Genomic DNA, 24,541 nt, shown 5'->3' with positions numbered 1-24,541 from the left:
GATGCATAATGTCATAACTGCATTAAAAGTATTCAGCTTCTTTCACTGCAGTGTTAGAATTTCAAACAAGATGCCCTGGTACCTCTTAAAGTGCCCTGCCAGTGTCAGTCTGTTTGGTTTCTAAAATAGCTTTATTGACAATGATAAGAACAACACACACTTTCATGTGTTTTGATGTCTGTATCACTCTCCCATCAGACTTGTTTTCCTTCCTGCTGATCTGAGATGTCACTGTGCTCCTTTAAAACACAGTTCTTTCTGCTTTCATCATGCAACATACTTTCCGTACCTCCCAGGTAATCCCTTCCAAACAGAAACAGCCCCCCAAACCGCAGCATGTCCACATGCTCGCTATGAGCCGTCCTTCACACATTCCTGCTGCCTCGTCATTTCACATAGTGCTTACATGCATTGTATCTCATCTCCTTCCTGGCTTTCTGGCTTCACATTAATTCAACCACCTACCTTACTATCTGTCTGTCCTATCCATTTATTCACTTATCATCTATCCATTCATCCCTTCATCCATCCACCATCTGACCCTCCCTCCATCCATCTCTCCATCCCTCCCTCCATCCACTCTTCCATCCATCCCTCCAACCACCTATCCAACCATCATCCTTCTATCCATTCATCCCTCCATCCCTCCATCCATCCACCCATCCATCCTTCTGTCCATCCATCCACCCATCCATCCCTTCATCGCTCCCTCCATGCATTCATCCACCCATCCATCTGTCCATCCTTACATCTATCCATCCAACCAACCATCCATCCATCTAACCATCCATCCATCCACCCCTCCATCCTTCCATCTCTCCATCCACCCATCTATCCACTCCTCTATCCCTCCATCCCTCCATTCATAAATCAAACATTTGCCAAGGGCCTTCCTAATACCAGCCACTGTGCCAAGCTCTAGGACCACGAGGATGAACAGAACATGGTCTATCCTTTCAGGAATCTCAGTAAAACAACCATTTTAACTAAAATCGGTCTTTTCCAGGTTTAATTCACATATTTCCCCCATTGGCGTCCTTGATTCCTGAAGTTTCCACAGAAGACCACAATTTTGCCTATTTCTGTTTATTACTAATATTTTGGTATTTTACATTTTCATGGTAGAAATGTTCTAATGTTCAGTCTGGCTCTGAATGTACTTTTAAACATCCTCAAATGAGACATTTGGACTAAAACACAGTTCTATTCTTGAAGTTTAGCTTCAGCACAGAAAAGATAATTACAGCCACACGCATCTAGCAGAGCGCTGTATCTTCTGGTATTTGAAGAAGGTGGTTTGGTTCGAATTACATATAATTACAGGTTAAGAAAAATTAATTACTCTCACCTAGAGTGGTCTGACCGGTACAGCAAGCAGTGAGGAATAAAACTACTATTTTGAGCGTAGCAGTGAATTACTCACTATGGGCGCCTGCGTGTCACTTTATTACGGGAATCGTACCAGTGTGGTCAAGAACGCTTAAAAGAGAAAGCCCCTGTCCTCCTCCCAGAGTGACCCACTGTGAGAAGCAGCCAAAGCCAAACCCTAACGAGGCCGCTTGGCCCCGAAAGCTCAGAGGACGCCGCAGGGGTGAGCACGAAGCACCTTCAGTCTGTCTTTCTAACAAAACGGCCTCAGTGGTGCGGACGACGGTCACCTGCCGCACGGAGCGTGTGTGACGCGTGAGCAGCAGCAGAGGCGGCGCCGCGCCCGCCGGGCTGGGGGCGCGCAGCCCTCGGCGCCTGCTGCCCCGGGAAGGGGAAGGCTCCCGGCCCTTCGCGCGGGCATCTGGTCTTACATGGCTCATCCTTAAGAGTGCGTGTAGATATTTTTAAAAAAACCTCGCTTTCCTAATTCTCCAAACGTTTGCTCCGTGGCGTGTCCGCGGCTGCTGTGCGCCGCGCCCCGTAATCCGGCCGAACCGGCTCGCGCGCTCTCCTCCCCGGGGGCCGGGCCCCTCCCAGCCCCTCCCAGCCCCTCCCAGCCCCTCCCAGCCCCTCCCAGCCCCTCCCAGCCCCTCCCAGCCCCTCCCAGCCCCTCCCAGCCCCTAGCGTCCCGCGCGCCCCTGGCCGCCAGGCTCGCTCTCGTGAGGGGGGGCCGGAGCACGGCCCGTCTCAGCCAGCGGGCGGGCCTCCACGCCAACGCCGCCGGGCGAGCCGCCCGACGGGCCGAGCGGGAGGGTCCCGGCCACCCCCAGCGGCCCCAGCGGCCCCTGCCCTGCCCACGCTGCGCCCCCTCACCTGGGTTACTCCTCCGTTAGGTTCGCTGCCTGGCTTCCCGGCTCTGGTCTTGTGTTCCAACAGTACATTTTTTCATGTTTCAAGCATAAATCAGATCACGCTGACACCCTCCTGCCGCCCTACTGATGGCTTCAGGTTGAACTTGAAGTAGAACACTGCGCTTTGCTTGCACACGTCCCGCTGGCTCTGGCCCCTGCGTCCCTCTGAGAACCCATCTCAGCCGGGAGACTCTGCCCAGAGGGTGAAGTTGGTTCCTGATGCGCAAAAAGCCCCTTAGCAACAGGGTTCGTGGCACATGACTGTGAGGGCTTGCTGAGTGAGCACACGAAGACTAGACGGCGAACAAGAGGTGGAGCTGGATTCGGCCCGGACGTGGCCGCCACCCCCCCAGTGGCTGTTGAGAGGCCAGGTTGTCCAGGAAGGCTGTTCACTGAAGGGCCACCAGCCACTGTGACAGCTAAGAATCTTTTTGTCTCCCAGGAGTATTCTCTGACTTATTTCTCTCTCTGGGTGGAGGAGGGTGACGGTGAGATGACAAAGGTCGAAGAACACTGCCCTACGGCGTCCTCTCTCCCCTTCTCACCGGAGCCCAGGGCTCCACCATCCTGCCCCCCTCAGCTCTCCCGGGCAGCCTCCCCCTTGGGTCTGGCACTCCCTGCTCCCACCCCAATCCTGCATCCTGCCCCATCATGTCACTGGCTCCTTCTTGCCCTCAGAGCTCAGCCAGAGCCTGCTGGGTTTGGAGACACCCGTTATGATCACTGCCACCTGAACTAGGGACACTGTGATTGGCCATCACGGGGTCTGCGGTGGTCCCCTCCAGGTGAGGGATTACAGGAACCTAACCTGTAACTATCCGTTTACTACTTATGGCCCACCCCCACCCCACCCCCTGACTAGACCTAAGGCCTGTGCTGGAGGACACAGCGTTCTTCCTTACCGTCACCTTACAACTGCCTCGTGTGACTTCAGGACAAAAACGGGGCTCAACACACGTTTACTGACTTGCTCAATCAACAGACCTGGAATCGGAGGAAGGCAGACTGATTTCTAAGGCATGAAAATTGGATTAAGAGTAGGCAGTTTTCACATCACAATTGTTGAGTGCCATATTACACTCGGCCTTTTGTTCAATGAAGCTGAGAGGAAAAACACAAAATTGCTTTAAAAAAGAAACCATCACACATATCAGCAGGACTTGACTGTGGGTCCCTAAGGAACGTGTGGTAACAGGTGGGAAGTCGATTCATTCATTCATTCAACAAACACTGGTTGAGTGTCTATTATGACCCAGACCCAAGGGAAGTAAGAGTGAAACACACACACATGTGTGACAATATATAAGGAAAAAAGAGAAGTCCTGTTTGTCCTCAATAAAATTCATGGTGAAAGGGAAAGAGACATACTTTCCAAGAATCAAACATCTGAAATGTTCTTTTTAAAAACTGAGTGAGCATTTGGAGTACTACTGTCTCTAGGTAGTTCAATTATGGGTGATCTATATTTTCTTCTTTAATTTTCTCTATTTTTCAAGTTTCTTATGAAGATGGAGTGCTTCTATTACAAAGTTATATTCATACATCTGTGTGTATATATGTCTTTAGTACAAGAGAAAAAAGGAAATAAATATAAGTATATATATAGCAATTCCTGGATATCATGCCCACAGTACCAAGAGATACTCTCAGATTGCTAATTTTTATTATTTTCAACGTTAATAATGCCAGAGAAAGAGGAGGAGTATGAGAAGAGGAGTAATTTCACAGACTCTTTTCTAGCTTGCACCTTCCAGTTGATTTACGAAGTGCTCCTTGAGTAATAAAACAAAGCCTATAAACCATTAATTTATTGTACTAATAAGCACCAACGGCCCTAATACAATTGTCTTGTCCTGGAAAATGTACAGAAAGTGGCGGGTGCTTCAAACTTTAACAGTTTCTTGCTCTTACTTTTATTATCTTTTCCCTACTGGACTATTTTAGATTAATGAAATAATAAATCCTTCATCCAACTGATTTTATTTGATGTTATGGTAAAATCTTAATCTTGCAATTCTCTGCACTGGAGGAGTGAATCCTTCAAAGACCAGCAACGAAATCGAATTGAAAATGACATTAGAGGATGATGATAAAGAAAATAATTATTGCAATTACTTTTTGTGAATGAATAAACACAAACAGGAAAAATAAATTTCATTAAATTTGGACTTTGCCTTTGGTTATCTCTCTCAGAGTCTGTCTCCCTTTCTCCCTCTCTCTCTCTCTCTCTCTCTCACACACACACAGTACTCAGCATCATACCCCTATCCCGTGGGTAGCTGAGATACAGTTAAAGTTCTAATTTCATTTCTCACTTCCTGCCTGTAGCATCCTGGATGAGTCACCGGAAGCCTTCCTGCGTCTGACTCCCCATCCTTGCAGTGTTAAAGGATACGTGACTCTTGCTAAGGTTATCATCTAAACTTCTCCTTCCAGGAGGTCCTGGAACAGGGGTCATGAACACCTGCTTCGAGGGCCCAAGGACACTCTTCTTTGTCCACAAAGCTGCCCCCACCCCCACAGTTCTAGAAACCTGTCTGGAAAGACAGTGAACCGTTCTGCTGTGAAAGCCTTGCTGGGTGGGGCCGCCCGCCCCGCAGCCCTGGCTCCTCCCTGGCCGGCCAGTGCCAGGGCGGAAGCGGTCCCCGGGTGGGAGCGGTCCCCGGGCATCGTCGCGGGAACCGGCTCCGGCAGATTTGTTTCTCTGCTCGTCAGCCCTCCAGATGGCTCTACCGTGAATATAGCATTCGAATAACTCCACAGAAGAAATCCTCCTATAGCCAGCTGATTCTTATAAAACGTGTGAAAATCAGATTCTACCATTTACTTTTCCACTTAGAATTAGTTTCAAAAGATTTCCCTTCACATAAATGACATAACATTGCAAAACAAGCATGTTCCACATGGGCCTAAATGCCTGCCAGTCACTGTTCCATGGCTTAGGGGAAATCAGGGCAGAAAAAGCTTATTAAATGTGTGGTCACCAAAGGGAAAGTGGGGAGGGATAAATTAGGCATCTGCGATGAGCAGATACACACTTCTCTGTGCAAACAGATAAACAACAAGGTCCTACTGTAGAACACAGGGAACCATATTCAACAGCTTGTAATAACCTATAACGGAAAAGAATAGGAAAAAGGATGCATGTATATATGACCAAATCCCTGTGCTGCACCCGGAAACTAACGCAGTTGTAAATCAATTGCACGTCAATAAAAGCATGTACAGAGTCTGCAGGGGTTATTTTCAAACGTACCTTAATGCAGGACTAAACTAAAAATGTACCTATTTGGAGAAATAAATACCCGAATAATTCAGAAAGCCCCAAATAGCAGAAGGTTAATAACCAGTGGCTTAATTTAACTTGTTTTCAGACTACTTGGATTTTTTCCCACAAACGAAGTAATTAATAGACTCTTTGTTTCATAAAGAAAAATACATCTGGTGAGAAGGAACACAGTCCCGGAAGGCACGCAGAGTCCACTCAGAGTGTTTCAAGGACCTGCTATTCCTTTTAGAACAACTTACTTAAATTCTGCCCTGAAATGAGGACACAGCTCTGACTAGTCCACTGTATTTTCGAAGTGTGCCATTTCGTTGTGAACAGGAACAAGTCACCACCGAGCAGGATGCCTTCCCAGCCATCACTACATCACGCTTTATTCACTTTGCCTCGAAATGAAACCACCTCACGGCAAAGTGGAGACGTGGCAAAGGGAGCGAGGGCACGAGTGAGTTTGCCGAACTGTGTGGTTACTGGTTCGAGTCGTGTGCAGATTCCTTTGAGAAGTAAGGGCGGTGGTGTGAAATGCACCACAGGTGAACTGTTATTTGGAAACCAAAATGCTTCAGGGAAGCTCAGGCAGTGTGATGTACAGTTTCCTCATAAATGTTTAAAATAATTAATTTGACCCTATACCATATCCCACTTAAACTGTGTTTATGTAGTGGCTACTACATATTTTAGAAGTCATTTTTAATTACAGAAGGAAGGCACACATGCATTTACCTCCTAAACACAGATATAAACTCAAATTCCATTTGACTCTCATCTGAACACCATTCGCCAGGTATCAGCACTGTTAGGTGTTTGTGACTTACTCCAGATGAAAAAGAGTTCACATAGGTCTGCATATCCATACAAAGTATGTAGTAGCTTGGTGGTTTTTCATTGACAAAGACTGATTTGCTGGCCTGGCAAACATGTACTGAGCGTCTGCTGTACATCCTTCTGTCCCCTGCTGGGGAAAGAGCAGGAAACTGGGCAGACGCAGCCTCCTGCCATGAGCTTGTCGCCGCTGGAGGAGACACAGGCGGCAACTCTATCAGAGGCACAATGTCAGCAGTGAGAGCAAGCAGAGGGCAGCGCGGGGGCGCGGCTGTGGCAAAGCCGGGGGCCTACCAGCCGGGGGGGGGGCTGCCAGTGGCGGGGGGGCTGCCAATGGGGGGGGGCTGCCAGCCGAGGGGGGGCTCTGCCGAATGGTCTAGGGTGACCGTTCTTGACCTGCCTTCACCCAAGCCGGGGCCCCGGGGCCAGCATCCCCCAGACGCACATCTCCACCATGAGCCGTCGCCACCCCTCCTGTTCCCTCTGGACGCCCGGAGCACCTAAGTCTCGGCTCTCAGAGTAGAACTGACTGTAAACACTGAACAAAGTCAAACATCTCCTCCCTAGATCCCACCTCCTCTCCTTCCTTTCCTCCCTTTCCTCCACCTTCTTTTCTTTGCAAGAGGCAGTCAGGACCTAGCCTCTGAGAGCCCCGGCTCTTTAAGGGTCGGTGGGCTGACCATCCGAGTAGGAAAGTTTCCAGCCAGAATCAGCCAGCCGGGAAGCAGCCAGCTGGTTTCCCCTCGGTCTACAGGGGCATCAGAAACACACAGAAGACAGTAGCGACGGGAAGCAATCTGCTCCGGCTCACGGAGGAGCCTGCCCATGCCTTTGATCAAAGCTCATGATGCGTGACCTCGGCCCTTCAAACCCTGCAGTCTGAGCGGAAGGACTTCCGAGGACAGCCACGCGGGAGGACTTCCGAGGACAGCCACGCGAAAGAATGCAGGTCGAGGCGAGGTGTTGGGGAGAACACAGTGTAGGAGACGAGGTCCGGTCTCAGCACAGTGGCCTTCCCGCCAAAGAGAAGTGTTAGCCACACGGCGTATTTCCAATGGTAGGCTGATCTCTAAGATTCTATTTTCTTACACCTGAAATGAGGTCATTACTGCTCACCTGTCCACCTTGCTTTTTCCACACGGAGTTGTCATTAGGTTTAACTTGAATAAAGCAAAAAAAAAAAACCCTCTGAATAGTTGTAACAGATTCCAAGGATGAAAAGAATCATCATTTATGAGATATTGGAAATTGCAGAGCTTCACGCACTGACTGAAACCCATGACCACATAAACAGACAGCTCGCGTGGACCGTTAAACACGTGCACAGCACTGGAGGGGGGAGGTCCCCAGCCTCATCGGAAGCAGGAGGAAACCCCAATGTTTGCCTCCACGTACAGAATTGCTATAACCTGTGAAAGAACAAGGAAGATAGAGCTGGAACCCTGGCGCTGACGATCGGAGGCTCCCTGTGCTGGCTCTGATCGGTGACCAGGAGGGAGAAAGGAGCCTCCAGAGATCTCCAAGGCCCATCAGGGCCACAGTGAACGGACCCCATTTTTAGGAAAGGGAACTGAATTTCGAGCTAACAATCTATGCAGATTCACACAGCAAAAGGTGACTCCAAGCTCTGTAGGTTCTGGCAAGGCTCCTAAAAACTATGGAAAAGAATTCCAATCCATCTTGTGCGAACCATTCAGAGTCAAAGGATGAACACTGGCTGCTTCACAGAAACGTGCGTTGTGCCTCTTGGCAGTCTGAGAACCACGCTGCGCGTCGGAGGACCATCCACCAGGACCTTGCTCCTGCTTCACATAGCTCCCATCTCCTCCTTGTCCTGAGGACCCTCCCACAGGAGGGGTGGCAACTCTTCCTGCAACTTTCAACCCATTTCACAGAGTAGCTTTGCTTTTGAAACAAAGGAGTCTGGCTTTTCTGGGTCAGAAATAAATGGTTTTTTAAAAATTCATTTGCCGTCTGACTAGCACAAAAATGAAATATGAATAAGCTGTATTTCCATGAAGCCAATGATTTGTCTTATAGCATAAAGGACATGAAAGGTTTCATCTTGAAGAAGCTGAAGAAAGAAGCTGGAGAAAGCAGGTTTTCCTGACTACTCAGTACCGATCGTGTAAGCAAACACTATCATCAAAATGAAGACTTCTTTTTTTTCACTTTGTCTCGTATTTTTTGCCTCCTTTGGGGAGGGAAAAAGGGAGGGAAAATGAACTAGTGTAATGAAATGGGAGCTCTTCCCCAATTCTTATTTTGATGCACTTTTTCAGTCCCCATGTGTGTTTCAGTGTAACACCGTCCTCAGCTGCAACTTCAAGGGACCTCGTGCACACAGGCACGCGGGCGGCATGGAGGCTGTGAGGTGCGCTGCTTTGCCTCCCAGCCCCCCCACGTCTGACCCCGCACCCTGCACAGGTGAGTCGGGGGACTGACGGGCGGCCAGGCACTGTGGCTACTGCCAGGCATTCTTTTAGTGGAAGAATTGTTCCAGAGTCCCTCACTTTTCCTCGACAACTCAAGCTTCTTTCTCAGCGTTTGATAAATCTTTCTTGTCTGTGAGTATTTTCTAAAGAAGAAAATGCACTGAGAAAATCTTAGTGTTATATATATTCACGAACCACAACTCTTCGAATACTGACTTAAAAGTTCCGACAGTGACTCAGCTGAAATGACTTCAGCTGCCTACGGCTTGTCGAACGACTGCGTTCTAGAACCCCACATCCTATGCCATCGACTCCAGAGCAGTGCGCTGACATCATCCTCTGCTAGTGATTCCTCCTTCCTCCTCCTTTTTTATCCAGTCCTTTGGCACGGATGTGCATCCATGACTGTTACAGACTGTGAGCGCCCTCCTTCAGACCGCTATTTAAAGTTCAGCTCCATTATTAGTTTAAAAAAAAAAAGGAAAGAACAAGGGAAAAGGTAATAAAGGCAGAGACTGGGCGGCACAGACAATTAAACCATGACTCACTGATGCTAAAATTCTAGGTTCTTAGTTCCTCGTCATAGACGGATGCAGGCGTCAGTGTCAGTCCGGATACTCCCCCTGCTCTGCCTCCCCTGGACTGCTTTCAGACACGTCGGTAATTCAGAGCCTCCTGCTGACGTCACGTCTGAAGTGTGGCGCTTGTTTTTGGCCTCGTCAGTTAGCAACTTTTTCGCTTGTAGATGCCGTCTCATTATTACGTTTTAAAAAACTGGGACTTATGTCTGCTGTCTAGTGATTGTGACGCTTTGCCAAAGCCATGAGCACCACGCTCTTCGCCACCTGTGTGCTTTCAGATGCTCCAGAGCTCGAAGCTTCCAGTGATCTCTCGTGTCGTGGATGGCTGTCCGTTTCCCAGGCTGTGCTGACATTTGCTTCTTGGTTCTTTTACGTTTCAAATTCCCCTTCCTCACACTGGTCACGCTGGCATTCTAGGTTCTTAAGGGATTAAACCAAGTCCGGACTGACTGAGCCCTCGTGTTTCCGGGGAGGCGTCTCCCGCTATTCAGTCTCCTATGACTCCGTCCTCCTGGAAGCCTGGCGACCCCACCAGCCACAAGGGTGACGGATCGCAGTCAGACATTTACAGTTAGGGAGCTCTGGCCATTGACTGAGGTTGGAGGGGCAGTGACACTTCCAGTGCGCAGTGGGTGAGAAGCAGGGCAAAGAGAAACAGGACAAAGGAGCCCAAACAGGACCTGGGGCGCCTGGGAGGCCCGGGTCTTACAGAAAACTCGGAGGACTCCCGGAAGAGCCAAGAAACCAAGGCTCGGTCCCCTGACTTGACTCCTCTGACTTCTGCTACCTTTGAGACACTCCAGAAAGCCTCAGTGTCATCGTGGGGGTCTAAGATGGGGGCAAACGGAAGGGCTTTAGAACCCCCGCCCTAAACAGAGCCCCTGGGTCCCTGTGTTTGCTGCTGAGACCAGCGAATCAGAAGGACTGCTGTGTTACCAGGAGTGCATGAGCACCTCGCCTTGCCAAACACATCACAGCGACTGGTTTTTTCAGGGGAGACTCTGCTGGTTCCCTGCGATGACTCAGCCCACACACAGAAAACCCTAAACTGCTCTGGGAGGAGCTCGGGGGTCACCAACCTGCCAGCCTTGTAACTTGCACCGCTGGAGGGCGAGCCGGCATCTCTCCTCGGGGGACAGCATCTCGGCGCCTGGGAGGGTCTCGGCCACCGGCTTATACCTGCAGAGAGCGCGGGGACAGGAAAGCAGTGACTGGATCGGCCAAGAAAATGATTGTCTTCAACAGGATGCCTTTGTTACCCTGTCTCTTCAGTTCTCTCCCCTTTTGACCGAGCCCTGTGAGCCCCTCAAACTCCGTTCATTGTGCGTTTCACATTGGACAGCTGTGAGGCAGCCCTTAGGCTTCACATGGAAAATGATTACAAAAGGGAGTCCAATGTATTTTTCAGTCCTTTCATGTGTGCTTAGTGTGACCACAGAGTGATGCAAATTATCGAAAGAAAGTCTGATGAGAAGAAAAACCAATTACTTTTCATTTAAATTTTTAGAATACTCTTGAACCACACCTTTTAAGGTGTTCCCACTTTCTTTATTAGCATTTGAGAGTGAGTCTAGACGTAGTTAGAATCTGCAGTAAAGGGGTGCCCCAAACGCCCACAAGGGTGTGTCGGTGGGAGACAGAGTAGCTCCTCCCCTACAGGGTAGATTCTGAGTATTTTAAATCTTTCAGTAGGACATTCTAGTTTTGGGAAGGTTCCTCTGAATAATTACATTTCACTCCCTGGCTGAAATTCATGGCTATGCAAAGGTTTCTTCTGGGTTTCTAAAAAAATGCCTTTCAAAATTATGTGATCCATTAAAAAAATCTTTGTGAAATTTCCCTTTGCACTTAGCGCATCTAACCCAACCTGTAAGCAAAACTGCGTTGGTTAGAGGAAGGAGGAGGGGGGAGGGGGAGGAGGGGAGGAGAGAGACAGGAGAAAGGAGGAAGCGCTGGGTTGCTGCTCCTGGTTGCGCTGTGTGTTTATGGTCCTCACTCTGGGCTGCCCTGGGAACTCAGTGCCAAAAATTAAACCACCGAAGTTTTCTGTTATTTTCTGGATAAGTCTCAGCTTTTCATCTAAGATTGTTGCAGCAAACCTGGCATCTTCTAAAACGAGTCCTTTGTTTCCCGAGGGCCACTAAGGAAGGAGGTGTGTTGCCTCCACTCTCTGCCCACCGGGCGCTGGGAGGACGGGTGCATCCCCCGCGGACACACCGCTCCTTCATTTCTACAAGAGCAGTGGTGAAATGAGGTGCCCAGCACAGGGCAGTGCAGCGGGAACCGTGGGTCTGGCATGTCCCATAAATACGGAGAAAATAGACTCATTTGACTTTTTCAGCAGTAGACATTCATTCCTTCTCTAAAATCCTTTTAGCATCGCCACCGAAAACTCACTCTGTTATCTGTCCTGGATTGAGAATTGTTAGAATCTCACCAGCCGTGAGTTGGACAAAATAAATACACCAGCATCAGCAACCTCCCTTCCTTCTCATACACAGATTTTTGCTCGTGTTATCAGGTCAGGGTGCAGGAAGGAGTAAAATAGTCAGCTCCGGAGGCAGAACGTGAAATTGTCGTGCCAGAGGCAAGGCTGTGAAAACCCTTGTTCGTCATTTTGATCACACGGAATGGTCTGAAACGATCTGCGGATGATGGAAGTGTTCAGTGATTTTTTTTTTTTTTGATAAAAAGCAAGAATGTGGTTTTCTACCCAGCAGGCACTTAAGTTGGCATGTTTTTTTTTTGTTTGTTTTCTTTTTTAACTGGTTCTACTGTGGTTGCTGCAGAGGAGAAAGGGTATTTCCGGGGTGGAACAGAGCAGAGGAAGAAGGTATAATGGAGTGTGGGTGTGGACGAGAACTAGGAGTAAGGTGTGCCGAGGGCAGTGGAGGGACCACCTGAAAGGTTGTGAGCACCCCAAGGAGATGCTGGTGCTTCACATCGGAGCATCACTGGGCAAGCCGGGATGATGCACTGTAACGTCAGAGGGGTTCAATGGCAGTAACTGATAACTGCACAATGTGTCTGAATTGGAAAGAAACTGGACTGGGGATCCAAACCCAGCTTCAGCTTCCAACTCCACAGCAAATTTCCCACAAGGCCCTAGGCAAGACACCTGGCGGGTAATTCTCCCCTCTCAGTCCTGCCCCGGTGTGCTTCTCAGGACAGGACACAAGTCAGATGCTGCATTACGAACATGAGTTTAATTCTTATCCATCCTCAGAGTGTGTGAGGTTCCCAAGGATACGGGGCCATCTTTGCACCTGCTAGCTTGCCTGTGTACGGGGAAAGTGTGATAAAATGATGAAAGGCCGAGGACTGGGCTGGGGGAGTGGAGGATGGGGTGACATCTTCTGAGCACTGAATGAGAGCAAGGGTATTTTCATAGGTCACGTTGCATCATTCCTGGAGGATGCAGGGGGTCCAGAGGATCTCTTCTGATAGTGAGAGAGCTGGTCGTCACAGAAGTGAAGTCACCTGCCCAAGTTCACACAGAGATGACGTGGAACTGCGTCTCTCCCCCAAAGCATAAGTGAGTGTGACCTTGTTTGGAAACAGAGTCCTGGAAGATGTAATGCAGTTAAGATGAGGTCATTAGGGTGGGCCCCAAACCAGCAGGACAAGTGTCCTTATAAGAAGAGGAAACGCCACGTACAGACAGAGACACATGGGGAGGCAGAGACTGGAGAGATGCAGGTGCAGAGATTGGAGTGACACAGGTGCACGGATTGCTGGCCACCACCCGTAGCTGGGAAGAGGCCAGGCAGGGTTCCACCCAGCCTCAGAGGGGTGTGGCCCTGGTGACACCCTGATTTTGGATTTCTGGCCTCTAGAACTGTGAGAGAGCCCGTTTCCTTTGCTGGAAGCTCCCCCAGTTTGGGGTGCCTCGTGAGGGCAGCCCTAGGAGCCTGACACGGACGGCTGCAGTGGTTGAGCTGGACTCGAACCCGGGGCCACCCGACTCCAGGGCAACGTCTCCAGCAGCACTGCGGCAGTCTCGGCAGGACGGAGGGAGCCCCCGGCCCCACGTGGCTCCAGAGTGAAAACAGGATGAGACGGCGTGAAAGACCGACACGGCAAACCCGACGGTCACCCCCGGCAGATGGGACAGGCAGAGAGGACACAACTCGGGCCCTGACCTCTGGGTGACTGGGCCCCTCCTCAGCAGCGAACTAGAACTCATAATGACACAGGCTCATTCAGGCAGTCAGGAAAATCAGCGCGTTTCTACCATTTGCCCAGAGTCACACAATGAAGTGAAATCACTCAAATGATCTCTTTATTCTTTTATAATCGTCTCATTCTGGAACTTGGCTAATTATCACTGAGAACTGAGCTGACATAATTCAAGTATCTGAATACGGCATTAACAAGTCAGAATAAAAATCTGAACGCTTGGGGCTCCCCCCCCCCCATTTTATATTGTTCTTTTGACACCTAAAATGGTATAATTCTGACATTTCAACTGAAAAGACAAAAACGTCATCTCAGGCAGGGCAAGGTACTCTGTCTCAGTGTAATTAAAAACATCTGCCTTTGGGGATGTGAGTGGCATCTATCCGCGGTGTCACTGGTCTATCACTGCACTGACACACGACCGCACTGAAACCTCACGGTGGTAACCAGCCTGAGCCCGGCACTGCACGTATGTCCTGAGCACGGGTGGGATTGGAGACGGAGGTCTCATTCCTCCACCCTTCTGGCCTCCATGGTCCAAGAGGAGGCCACCTGGGCCCACTGGAGGTCCCTACACCAGGCTGACACCTGCCCTGCGTCGCAGGTCAGCCAGCCGATGGTAAGAAGTCAGTGTTAACTCCTCCAGCAGACCCCCTCTTGTCTCATCCTGGTTTGGATGAGGGGCATGACTGGGATCCGGTCCACGTCCAGAATCAAGGTCCTGTGGCTCATTCATTGGGCTCATTCCATCCATCAACTAATGCTGACTGAGCACAAAATATCCACCGGGAATGCGGGAGGAATGAAACAGACTAAGGTCCTTAGAGCCTAGGATGGAGACAGACAGACACGCAGATGAGGAGGGATGTCAGATATGAGGAGAGAGAGGGAGACACACAGAGCAGGCAAGGTTTTGGGGCCGGCGGGTGTCAGCTGGGGAGGAAAGGGAGGTGGCGCTCTCTGGGGAACAGGGCTCAGAACCCAGGGCACAGCAGGTGCAGAAGCCCAGGGTGGGGCATCGCATGCCTGCTGGAGGCAGGGAGGGGCAAATGCGGTTGGCAGGCAGGTGAGAGGGAAGGTGGAGGGGTCGGATCCACAAAGCAGCCACACGGGGTGAGGACAGGGGTCCCGCAGGGGACTCCAGTGACTTCGGCTGTGACTCTGAGAGTCCTGGAGAGGGAGCGAGGGTTTGAGTAGACAAGTCACATCACTTGACATTCACAGAATCGTCGGAGCTGCCAGGCTGCGAGGGGGCCCAGGGAACAAGCAGGCGGCGGGGAGGCTATCTGGAGACCCCGCCCACAGCCCCGGAGGGAGGCCATGGGAGCGGTAGGAACTGGCTGTAACTCTGTCCAGACTGGAGGCAGACCCAACAGGCGCCAGGATGTGTATGTGAGGGGAAGAGAGGACGACCCCAAGTTCTTAGGCCCAGGAGGCAGGAGGATGAGCTGACACTCACTGAGCTGGAGCAGACTGGGGAGCTTAGTGATTTCCCGGGACCAGTGCCGCATAAACAAGCGGAAGGCATCAGTGCCACTGAGAACCGAAGAGGAGGAGGCACAGAGAAACTCCTCAAAGAGGAGTGGGCCCAGCGCCAGCCGACAGCCCCGAACGCGGCTCCCTGCCTCCCTGGGCCAGCAGCCCGGCGGCGGTCAGGTGCTTCTGCGTCGCGTCCGCCTGCCCGACCGGACAGGACGTGCTGACCGCTCAGGAAGCTGGGTCTGTTACTGTCGCAGGGCTGAACGCTCGGCGTTCTCTTGGGGCTGAAACTGAAACCCGGGCTGGATGCTCCATTTGCCTTGTGAACGTGTCTCTGACAGCTTCCAGCCTCCCCCACCGCCAGCCTCCATCCTGAACTGCCGACGCGTAAGCGTGGGCTCCCACAGCAGGCTCTGCCACAGCTACTGAAAACCGCAGCGCACATATCCTGCTCGTCAAGTTCTGCTTCCCCATCAAGGATTCAAGGACGCCGACTCCCTGTGGACTCACAGGATCGAGAAGATGACAGTGAAATGATAACGGACATGACCATACTTTACAAGATTCTAAGGGGCAGAACCACACCACTGCTCATTTTCATTCTGGGGTCCCCGTATTCTAAGAGGAACAGATTGACGCTGAGGTAGCAGAGAAATGCTAACAATTAAGAAATGTAACGCAGAACCTAAGGGAAGAGCTGAAATCAGCATTTCTCTCGTCTAAGGCGGTTCTTCCATCTACTTTTAAGAAGAACTTTGTGGTCCTAGACATGAAAAAAAAAGAGCTTATGCAGTGACTGTAGACATCAGGGTAAACACTGCAGTGACTCAACTGACTGTCACGAAATTGTAGTCGTCGCCTTAGGAAGATGCAGGGTGTGTGTATCAAGCGAATGCTTAAAAAACTCAGGTGTCTCTGAAATTGCTTCTGTTTGCTGAATATTTCCTCCATTCTCAAGGAAAATTCTGCTGTGAAAGTTTTAGTCCCGTAACCCCTTAAAATTCAATTCTGTTCAGCAAATATTCTTTGAGGACCTATTACGAGCAAGATACTCTGTTAAAATTGGGAGTTCGAGATTTGCAGATACTCAATACTGTATATGAAAATAGTAAACAACAAGTTTATACTGTACAGCACATGGACCTGTATTCAATGTGTTACAGTAACTTATAATGAAAAAGAACATGAAAAGGAATATATATATAAATCTGAATCACTACGCTGTAAACCAGAAATCGACATGACATTGTAAACTAAGTATACTCCAATAAAAAATTTTTTTAAGTGCTGCAAAAAAAAATATACTCTGCTAAGAAATGCACTGGTCACCAATGCATTTTGATTTCGCTGCGTATGATCAAACATACAACATGACATTTCTTGGCCAAAATTATATCTTAGAAAAGACGTGGTTTCCTTATTTCAAGACCTCATGGCATTTGTCTTATTATGTCTTATTTAGTTGGGACAACAAAAGAATGTTGGAGGAGAACCGAGAACCTCCTTATCCTTGAGGAAGGCCTGGATCATCCACAGGAGGAAGACAGTGGGGCGCCAGGGAGCTCTCAGTGGAGGGAGGATGGTGGAGGGAGATGGCCGGTGAGGGGGGCGGGCAGGCGGGGCTGGGACTGTGCGATTTCCGAGCAGCCAGGGAAGGCAGGGCTGGAGGTGTGGTAGGCAGTGTGGAGGGGTTGAAGTGTGTCACACGGGGAAGGGGCTGCTGGAGTTGTGACTGGGGACTCTAGACAACGCCCTGAAGAAACCGGAATCCTGTGGCATCGAGACATTAGCAGATGGTGGAGAAGTGCGAGGACTGGGTCTGGTCCTTCAGGACACACGTAAAAGGAGAGGTCAAGGGCTTGAGGGCCAAGTGGAGTCAAGCCAAGTTCTGGGATGCTTTGCTTTCCAGAGGCAAGGAAGAACGCACAGACTCCATAGGCCGGCTTGCAGACGCACGCAGGTCCTACGCTCTGTTCGTGCTTGTTTTTGTGCGTTTCTGTTTTCCTCCGGGTGACCTTGTCCGCGGACGCTCAGCTCTCACAGGATGAGGGCACCGCTTCTTCTGGACCCACGGCCTAGGTAGGGTCCTGCGTGGTCTCTCTTTCCGACACGCAGGCCACACAAGCAGCCGTCGGGCCGCGGTTAAACAGGGATGCGTTTCACGGTTCTACAAGCTTGCCCGGATTGTCACCGCGCCCTCATGTTCCTGCGCTCACAGTAAACGCAGTGCAGGTGCGAGGCGTGATTTTCTAGCTCTCTGGGGCTAATTTCCAGCATTCAGAGCGCTGAGTGGTGGGCTGAGCGTAACAGCTGCCTAGCAACGGGACTGACATACATCACAGAAACAGTGAGGGATGCAGGAAAAGGAGCACAAGTGGGCTTGGAGAGGAAGGGAACCGATTTCACCGTGGGGTGGGCAGGGCGTGAGGGGAAATGAGACCAGGCGGAGGATTTGCAGAAGTGCTTCTCAGTGAAAGAGGATCACTTCTGTTTCCTCTTAAAGGGAAGGATGTTCAAGCAAAGAGATAAAATTGTCAAAAAATCGTCTTATTCACCCCCAAATCTATTGTGTTCTCTAAGCATGCCCGTTCTTTCTCTCCTTCCATAACTCTAAGGTTTGGACATCCCACCTAGGCTGGCGGGTCTGTCCAGTTGCCAGCCCCCGCGCCGTCTGCCGGTGGTGGGTGGGCTCTGTGGGGCCTCCCCCAGGCTCACACTGCAGAACAAAACCTGAGCTGCTCCCATCCCACATAGAGCTTTACCATGTGCACCTGCCCATCGCCCCACCCCATCTCCCACCAGCTCCCCACCGGTCCTCCGCATCCAGCCAGTCAAACCGCTTCCACCCTCCCCACCCGCCTTGCACCTGCTGGACCCTCTGCTTGGAGCTCGTCAGCCTGATACCGTTTCCAGGGGGTTCACCACCTCTGCTCTCCAGTCCCCACGACCTCCCCCTGTACATTTACAGGAAGAATGGGAGGGGGATGTTAGCTATGTTTTGCAGTGGCTTTCGGGTCTCCTGGAGTGTTCAGACCTGGAATTTGGTCTCGAGTTAATTTTCACGTCTACTGGGACTAACACTCAGCTCCCCAGTCTCATCGGGATCTGCGTGTGACTCTGCCGAGGGGAGAAGAGTCTTCACATGAACACCATGACAGTCTCTGGCCCACTGCTCAGCCCACCAGGCAAGACTGAGTTCCCCTCGCTTTCCAAATTGTGGTAAACAGGCTGCTGTCACCTTTAGAAAAAGAGCAGATCATTCAAAGACACTGTGGTGCTTCACTTTCCCGTGGGCTTCCCAGCTCAAGAGCCCCCAGGAACAGGGTCCTTGGGAAGAGTCGGGGGACAGGGCAGAAGAGCTGCCCCACTGACGTCACCCTGCAGCCGCATGCCCCTGACGGTGCTGTCGGGGCCGGGGGGCTGGGTGACCAGCACAGTGAGGGTCCTCCCTGACTTCCATGTGCAATTCTCCAGAGTTCACAATGGGGAAGGAGGAGGCAGGGCAAGGGGGGGAGAGATGGGGGGAGGGGGACCCCAAGGAAGAGGTATCGGGTGCCTGTAAATGTCAGGGTATGACGCCCGGTCATTCCACACCATTCCTGAACTCTCCCAGCAGCCCCAGAACCGCCCGCACGGGAGTTGCAGGATGACTTCAAAGAGTCAGTTTACAGCGAGCTAGGGTCCTAATCCAGGTGGCGAAACTGCAAGTCTCATGGGGCTTCTACGAAATTTGGGAGATGGGAAAAAACCAGGCACTTGCCCCTTTTGTTTCTGAGCTTGAAAGGACAAAGGCAGCCATCAGAATACGGAATAACGTATAAGTGAGGAACATTAATAAGACAGGAGGCGGGAGCAGCAAGGCTCCAGGCTACTGCCTGAAAGTCCGTCTTCCCTCCTCTGTCTCTCTGTCCCTGTCTCTGTGTCTCCCTCATTATGCTGGGGAGGTGTTGCTTTTGTTACTATTATTTTAACAGCGTTACTATGTTATTATTTTAACGTAATCACGGTTACATTTATTGGGCATTTACCTGTGAAGATTCTAAAACACAGACTGAGGGGCGTTCTGAGCCAGCTGCCAGGCCCCGGAGAAGCCCCTTCTGCACCCTTCATCTGAAAATCCCCGGGGTGGTTTCTGTGAGGGTTCTACCGAAGGTGTGGGGCGTTCTTGGGGGCCCACTGCTAACGTGCCAACCGGCTGCACCGTGGGGACGGCCGGTACGAAGGACCACAACGGAAACGTGTCCACTTGCCCCGCAGCTGCTTCCGCGGCAGCATCTCGCTCCGCTGCCCGCGGCAAAGCAGGCCACACGGAGACGCGGCCTTAATCCTGCGGCCTTCATTCACGCACTTCACGTAATTAAGCCAGAGGCTCTTATCCCAGACAACATGGAGCTAAACAATAAAAAAGAATGCAAAATCGTACCTCTGCTCCTGGGATTCGCCAGTACCACGAAGCCAATAAAAAAGGAATTCAGAGCATCTGCCTAGAATTTCCATGACAATGCTCTCAAGTGCTCTCACATCAGCCCGCCCCTCCACTGCATTTTAATTGCACAAGGTCGCACCATTCTATTTACTGACTGAATGGAAGGAAGTGAAACCCCCATTACAAGTGTCCTGGTGTGAAGTACACATGCAATTCCACTTCCAGGGCAGCCTCTTCAGCAGGTAACCTTTGCCTTGGCCGGGTTTGGACTTGCTTCTAATACGGCCCTGGGATATTTTTCCACTTAGGAGCCCCCTCTGTGCACGCACAGCACTCCAGAGCCATCTACTGTGGGAGACATCTAGAACCAGGCCCTCTGGGAGGACAGAATCTGTGATGGAGATGAAACATCCAGGGCAGGCAAAAGACCCGGGGCCGGTGCTCTCCGACCACGCCGCGCGCGCCGGGGAGGATGCCGAGCACCAGCGGCGCGGACGCTCGAGCCGCCGTGGCCCCTCCTGCGCCGCGCTCTGCGGAGTGTCCTGGCTGAGCCACAGCCTGGCTCTGTCAGGTACAAGAACAGCTTGCTTCCTTCGACTGAAAAGAACAGATGTTCATTTGTTGTTTAAGCCTAAATAGGAGGCCTCTCTAAGCTCTGTGGTTTAAGGGAAGTTATCCCATTCCTAAACCAATTTGCTCCTTAACCACATGTGCACCAGGGTCAGTCTGACCTCCTGTCTTTCACTAGGAACAGGAAACCAAGGCAGGTCTATTTGTTGGAGATACTTGTTCTTCTAGTGTTTGCTCTCCCTACCACACAGAGAAGGCAATTCATCTCCTTGAAAAAGGCTAAACATGTTTATGAAGATTAGTGGCTAATGCCAGTTATTTTACTATTTCAATAAGTTCATGCCGATTTCAGATCCCGAATTGAGTTACTTCCAACCGTATGAACCTGCTGTTCAGAATATCATTGCTGTTATAACTGGTTAGCAAATCAGGAAGGAGAATGAAGTTGTTACGGTCTCCAGAGGAACAGCCTAGCCCTGAAGCCAGATCTCATGACTTCCACGGCCATGAAACTTTCTTTTGAACACCTGCTTTTGAAAGTGTGTGACAAGAGCTGAAGGAAGACTTAGGGTTCAGTATTGGTTCAGGACATCAATGATGTTTGTTAACTTTGGAAAGTATTAATTATTTTTAAAAACATGTTATTGAGGTGTGATTGACAAGCAGCCATATGTATTCAGGGCATCCAATAGGGTAAGTGTGGAAATAAGTGTGTATCTGGGAACCATCACCACAGCCAATGCCACAAACACAATCTACCACCTCCAGAAATTTCCTCTGCCTTCTTCATTTTCATCCACTAATTTTTTTTTAAATAAGAGCACTTACATAAGATTCGCCCTCTTGGCAATTTTTTAAGATTACAACACACTCCTGTTAGGCGCAGACACAACTCTGTACGGCACACCACTAGGACTCACTCATCTTGCAGAACTAAGGCTCGGTGTCCTTTCACCATCACCTCCCCGCTTTCCCCTCTGCCCACCCTCTGGCAACCATTCTGCTCTCTGCTTCTATGACTCTTACTACCTCGGATTCCATGTATAAGTGGGGTCACACAGCATTTGCCTTTCTGTGCCTGGTTTATTTCACTTAGCACTATGCCCTCCGGGTTCATCCGTGTTCTCATGAATGAAACAATTTTCTTCATTTTTAAGGCTGAATACTATTCCGTTGTATGTAAACACCACATGGAGAGTACTAATTTTAAAATGCAGTCACCTAAGACTTACAAAGACAAAACTGGCATTTGTGTGGTGGTCAAGTCGTGAAAAATGAGCAGTAGTCAATTCTAACGCCAGTTAACAGGGTTCTCATCTGGAGCCACGAAAGGCAAGCAATGTGCATTTTTAAGAACCCAGGATCAAAATGATAAACTTAACACCTAATTTCCTTTCTCTTCAAGGAGACACTTTAAACACAGATACGGTACTCTTGAACAATATAACAGAGACGGTTGACAACAGTGAAGGATAACTAACATTAAGAGTGAGAATCCAAGTACGCTTGCATTTTGAGGGAAAATAACATGGTCACATAATTGTCATATTTAATCTTGATCACTTATTGTCACCATTTGACAACACTGACTGGACAGGACAGGTCCACGTGAGAAGCGCTGGTATTTGAGACACCTCGGAAATTTAAGGATATTATCACCCACTGTTAGGCACTGATGTCTCCAATGAAAGTTTTAATTCAAAGAAAGGCACAATTAAAATCAGTACTAATTAGAACTCTAAAGGAATTAATAATACACAAAACGCCCTGTCTCTTCACGTCCACTGAGACACCGCACACCCGTGACACAGCACATGCTGCGAAGTTCCGCTTCCCATGGCCTCTGGCTCTCACGCTCCCTCTCTTGACAATTACCACGAAGACCAACGGGTGTACAGCACTTTGCTTGGTCCTGGACACAATGGTCGACAAGATATGGCCTTGCCTCTGGGTATCCTTTCACAAGAATGCTGGGTGCTATCCAGTGGACCCCTGGGAATTACCTAATTTTATGGATTGCTTTTGAATAGGCAATTTCGTAGCTCTGCAGAGACAGAACTGAAACTACAGAAAACTGATAATGTGCAGATAACTTTTGTCCAAAGTAACAGAAATGACATTTGTCAGGGCAGCACCGATAAATTTTGCCCATAGAGAAGATCATCTCTGTGAATAAAATCTAGTTTTAACATCTGACTAGTTCTAGTTTCCTCTTTACATAAGGAGGTGAACAGAATATTTGATGTGTGTTTAGATTATATCTATATGCCAGTCATGATTTTACCTTTTTGAAAATTAAATTTTACCACGGTATGATGGGGTAATCGAGAATTAGCAAGGGATGGGTTGACATTCTACAAATAATCAAATCCAATTCACATCTTCATCCCAGTACACTCTCCCGCCTCTGCAGTCCAGTGTCCATTTTTGTGAGCATCACTCTGTGGAAACATCATACGTCAAGGTGGCTCACAAATCTACACAGGCAAACCCAGTGGCTGCATTTCGGGGCTTTTTCTCCCCTGATGCTTCTGTTTTCGTATCACTTGATCTTTCTGTGGCATACGAACCCCCCGGCATCTCCCTCCCTGAAACAGTCTGCCTCTCACCTGTCCCACACATTCCCGGTCTCCACCCTGCACTTTATTTCCTCCATCCTTCTAACCATTGTATGTGCTTTTTAGTAGCACTTGCTTCCTGCCTCTCCCGGAATGTCTTCCTCAGTAGCAGCAAATGTACTCAAGACTGTAACAATCTCTTATAAACCAATGTTTTAAAAATTTTGTGTATGTAAGACACCACAGTCACTCCCCTGAACGTCACACCAATGTGCTGAATCGCCCCTGGACAGGCAGGTTGGATGTCCCAAGCACACCTCAGGACCAACCCATTCCACTCCCCACTCCTGCCCCATACGCTCCCATTTGTGGTCAACTTTCTATCTACCTCCCTCCCTGGCACCTGGAAGTCTGGAAAGACTGGTCCATCAGCACGTACTGACCACTTCACAACCTAAACATCTCTCAAGTTTATATCCTCTTCATCTCAGTTAAGTACATGCCATGAAGCCTCAACCACTTCGTTCTCAATGACTGGACTCCATCCTCTCCTACATGCACCTCGGTCTTGTCAGACTCTCACAATTTCTCCGACGTTGTTGAGGGGCTCCCCGCCTTCCGCACAGGGTCCTGGACGTTTACAGGCTTCACGACGTGGTCCTCTCTGACTTCTCTGAGTTAAACATCTCCCGGCCAGCGGGCTTCTGCACGTTGACTTTTACTGAACTCACCCTTCTCCCTCGCTGTTGTGCTTCTGCACGTGCTTGGGGTGGGGGGTGGCAACTGCTCTTTGATTTCTTTTCTGGGTAACTCTAAGTGGTCTTCAAGATCGGCTCGATGTCACATACCCCAGGAAATCTTGGGAGCCCCTTTCCCGGGAAGCCCCCTGCCTGGTCCAGATGCTGCCTGCATCCTCCTGTCTCCTCACTCCCACTGCCGGCTTCCGTGTCCCTAGTGTCTGAGCAGAGAACATTCTATGCCATCCATATTTTTATCCCACAGTACCTGGTATACTGAAACCATTCAACAAGCTATCGTTGAATGACTCAAGGAGGGATGGCAAGAAAGCAGAAATGAGAGGAGGTGGGAGAAAATAAAATGTTTTTGGTTATTTAAATACTATTTTATATATTAATATAATTAAATCTGTAGTGTTTATATATAAGCATATGTACTTTTAAAGCAAAAATACTTAAATAATGCTATTTAACATTTAATATTATTTTAATAATAACTCAGGGATACTGTTTTGCCAGTGACCAGCCCTTTATATAAGTATATAAAAATTAATGATTGTACCATCACACAGCATATTAGTGATCAAATGAAAGCACAATTTCCTAGTCATTCACTTCTTGTTTTTATTTCTAGCTTCTATCCAGGGGAATTGGACACTTTTGTCTGACTGGCGCCTGGTCAGCACAGCGGAGGTGGGCGTCCCTGTCCGGTTCACACGGACCCCACTCTACAGCAGCGAAGCGGCGCCGGTCGCCTTAGTAGCGTCCGCCCCGGGCGAAGGGAGCCGGCGACGCCGGGGGACTGGCGACAGCCACTCCTTCTCCAGACCGCTCCAGGCCCCTGGAGGGTCTCACCGGTTACCCACGATCACTCTTTTCCTCTTATTCATTGGATTGTTTTTTAAAAATGTTAAAGTACCCATTTTTCTTCAAGTGTGTCTTCTCCCGCACCTTCAGATTGGGTGATGCTAAGAGAAGCCTGTGGCTGATTTATTTAAAACCATTTTTAAGCTATCCAAGCTTCATCTAAAAATAGGACTGCTGAGTGGGTCAACTTCAGTGAAAATGACAAAGTGGATCAGGCTTAAACCTGCGTTGATACGTGGCGCACCGCACACGTGCCGCTGTGGAAAGGCGCGGGCTGCCTGCAGGGCCGCAATCTCTTACCAACGGAGACGGGGCATGAGCC

At 49.7% G+C, this 24,541-nt stretch overlaps 1 protein-coding gene across 1 annotated transcript in view; it reads right to left on the bottom strand.

Moving 5' to 3' along the window:
* MYO16 (myosin XVI) overlaps positions 1-24,541 on the bottom strand; it is a 440,032-nt gene that overhangs the window by 74,450 nt on the left and 341,041 nt on the right. The window contains exon 29 of the mRNA XM_072976531.1: positions 10,483-10,582. Coding sequence (XP_072832632.1) covers positions 10,483-10,582 — 100 coding nt within the window. The remainder of the gene's footprint in view (positions 1-10,482; positions 10,583-24,541) is intronic.

Source organism: Vicugna pacos, chromosome 14 (assembly GCF_048564905.1).
Source record: "Vicugna pacos chromosome 14, VicPac4, whole genome shotgun sequence".
Taxonomy (NCBI): domain Eukaryota; kingdom Metazoa; phylum Chordata; class Mammalia; order Artiodactyla; family Camelidae; genus Vicugna; species Vicugna pacos.
The sequence above is the reverse complement of the archived record's forward strand: the minus strand, read 5'-3'. Positions and strand labels throughout refer to the sequence as shown.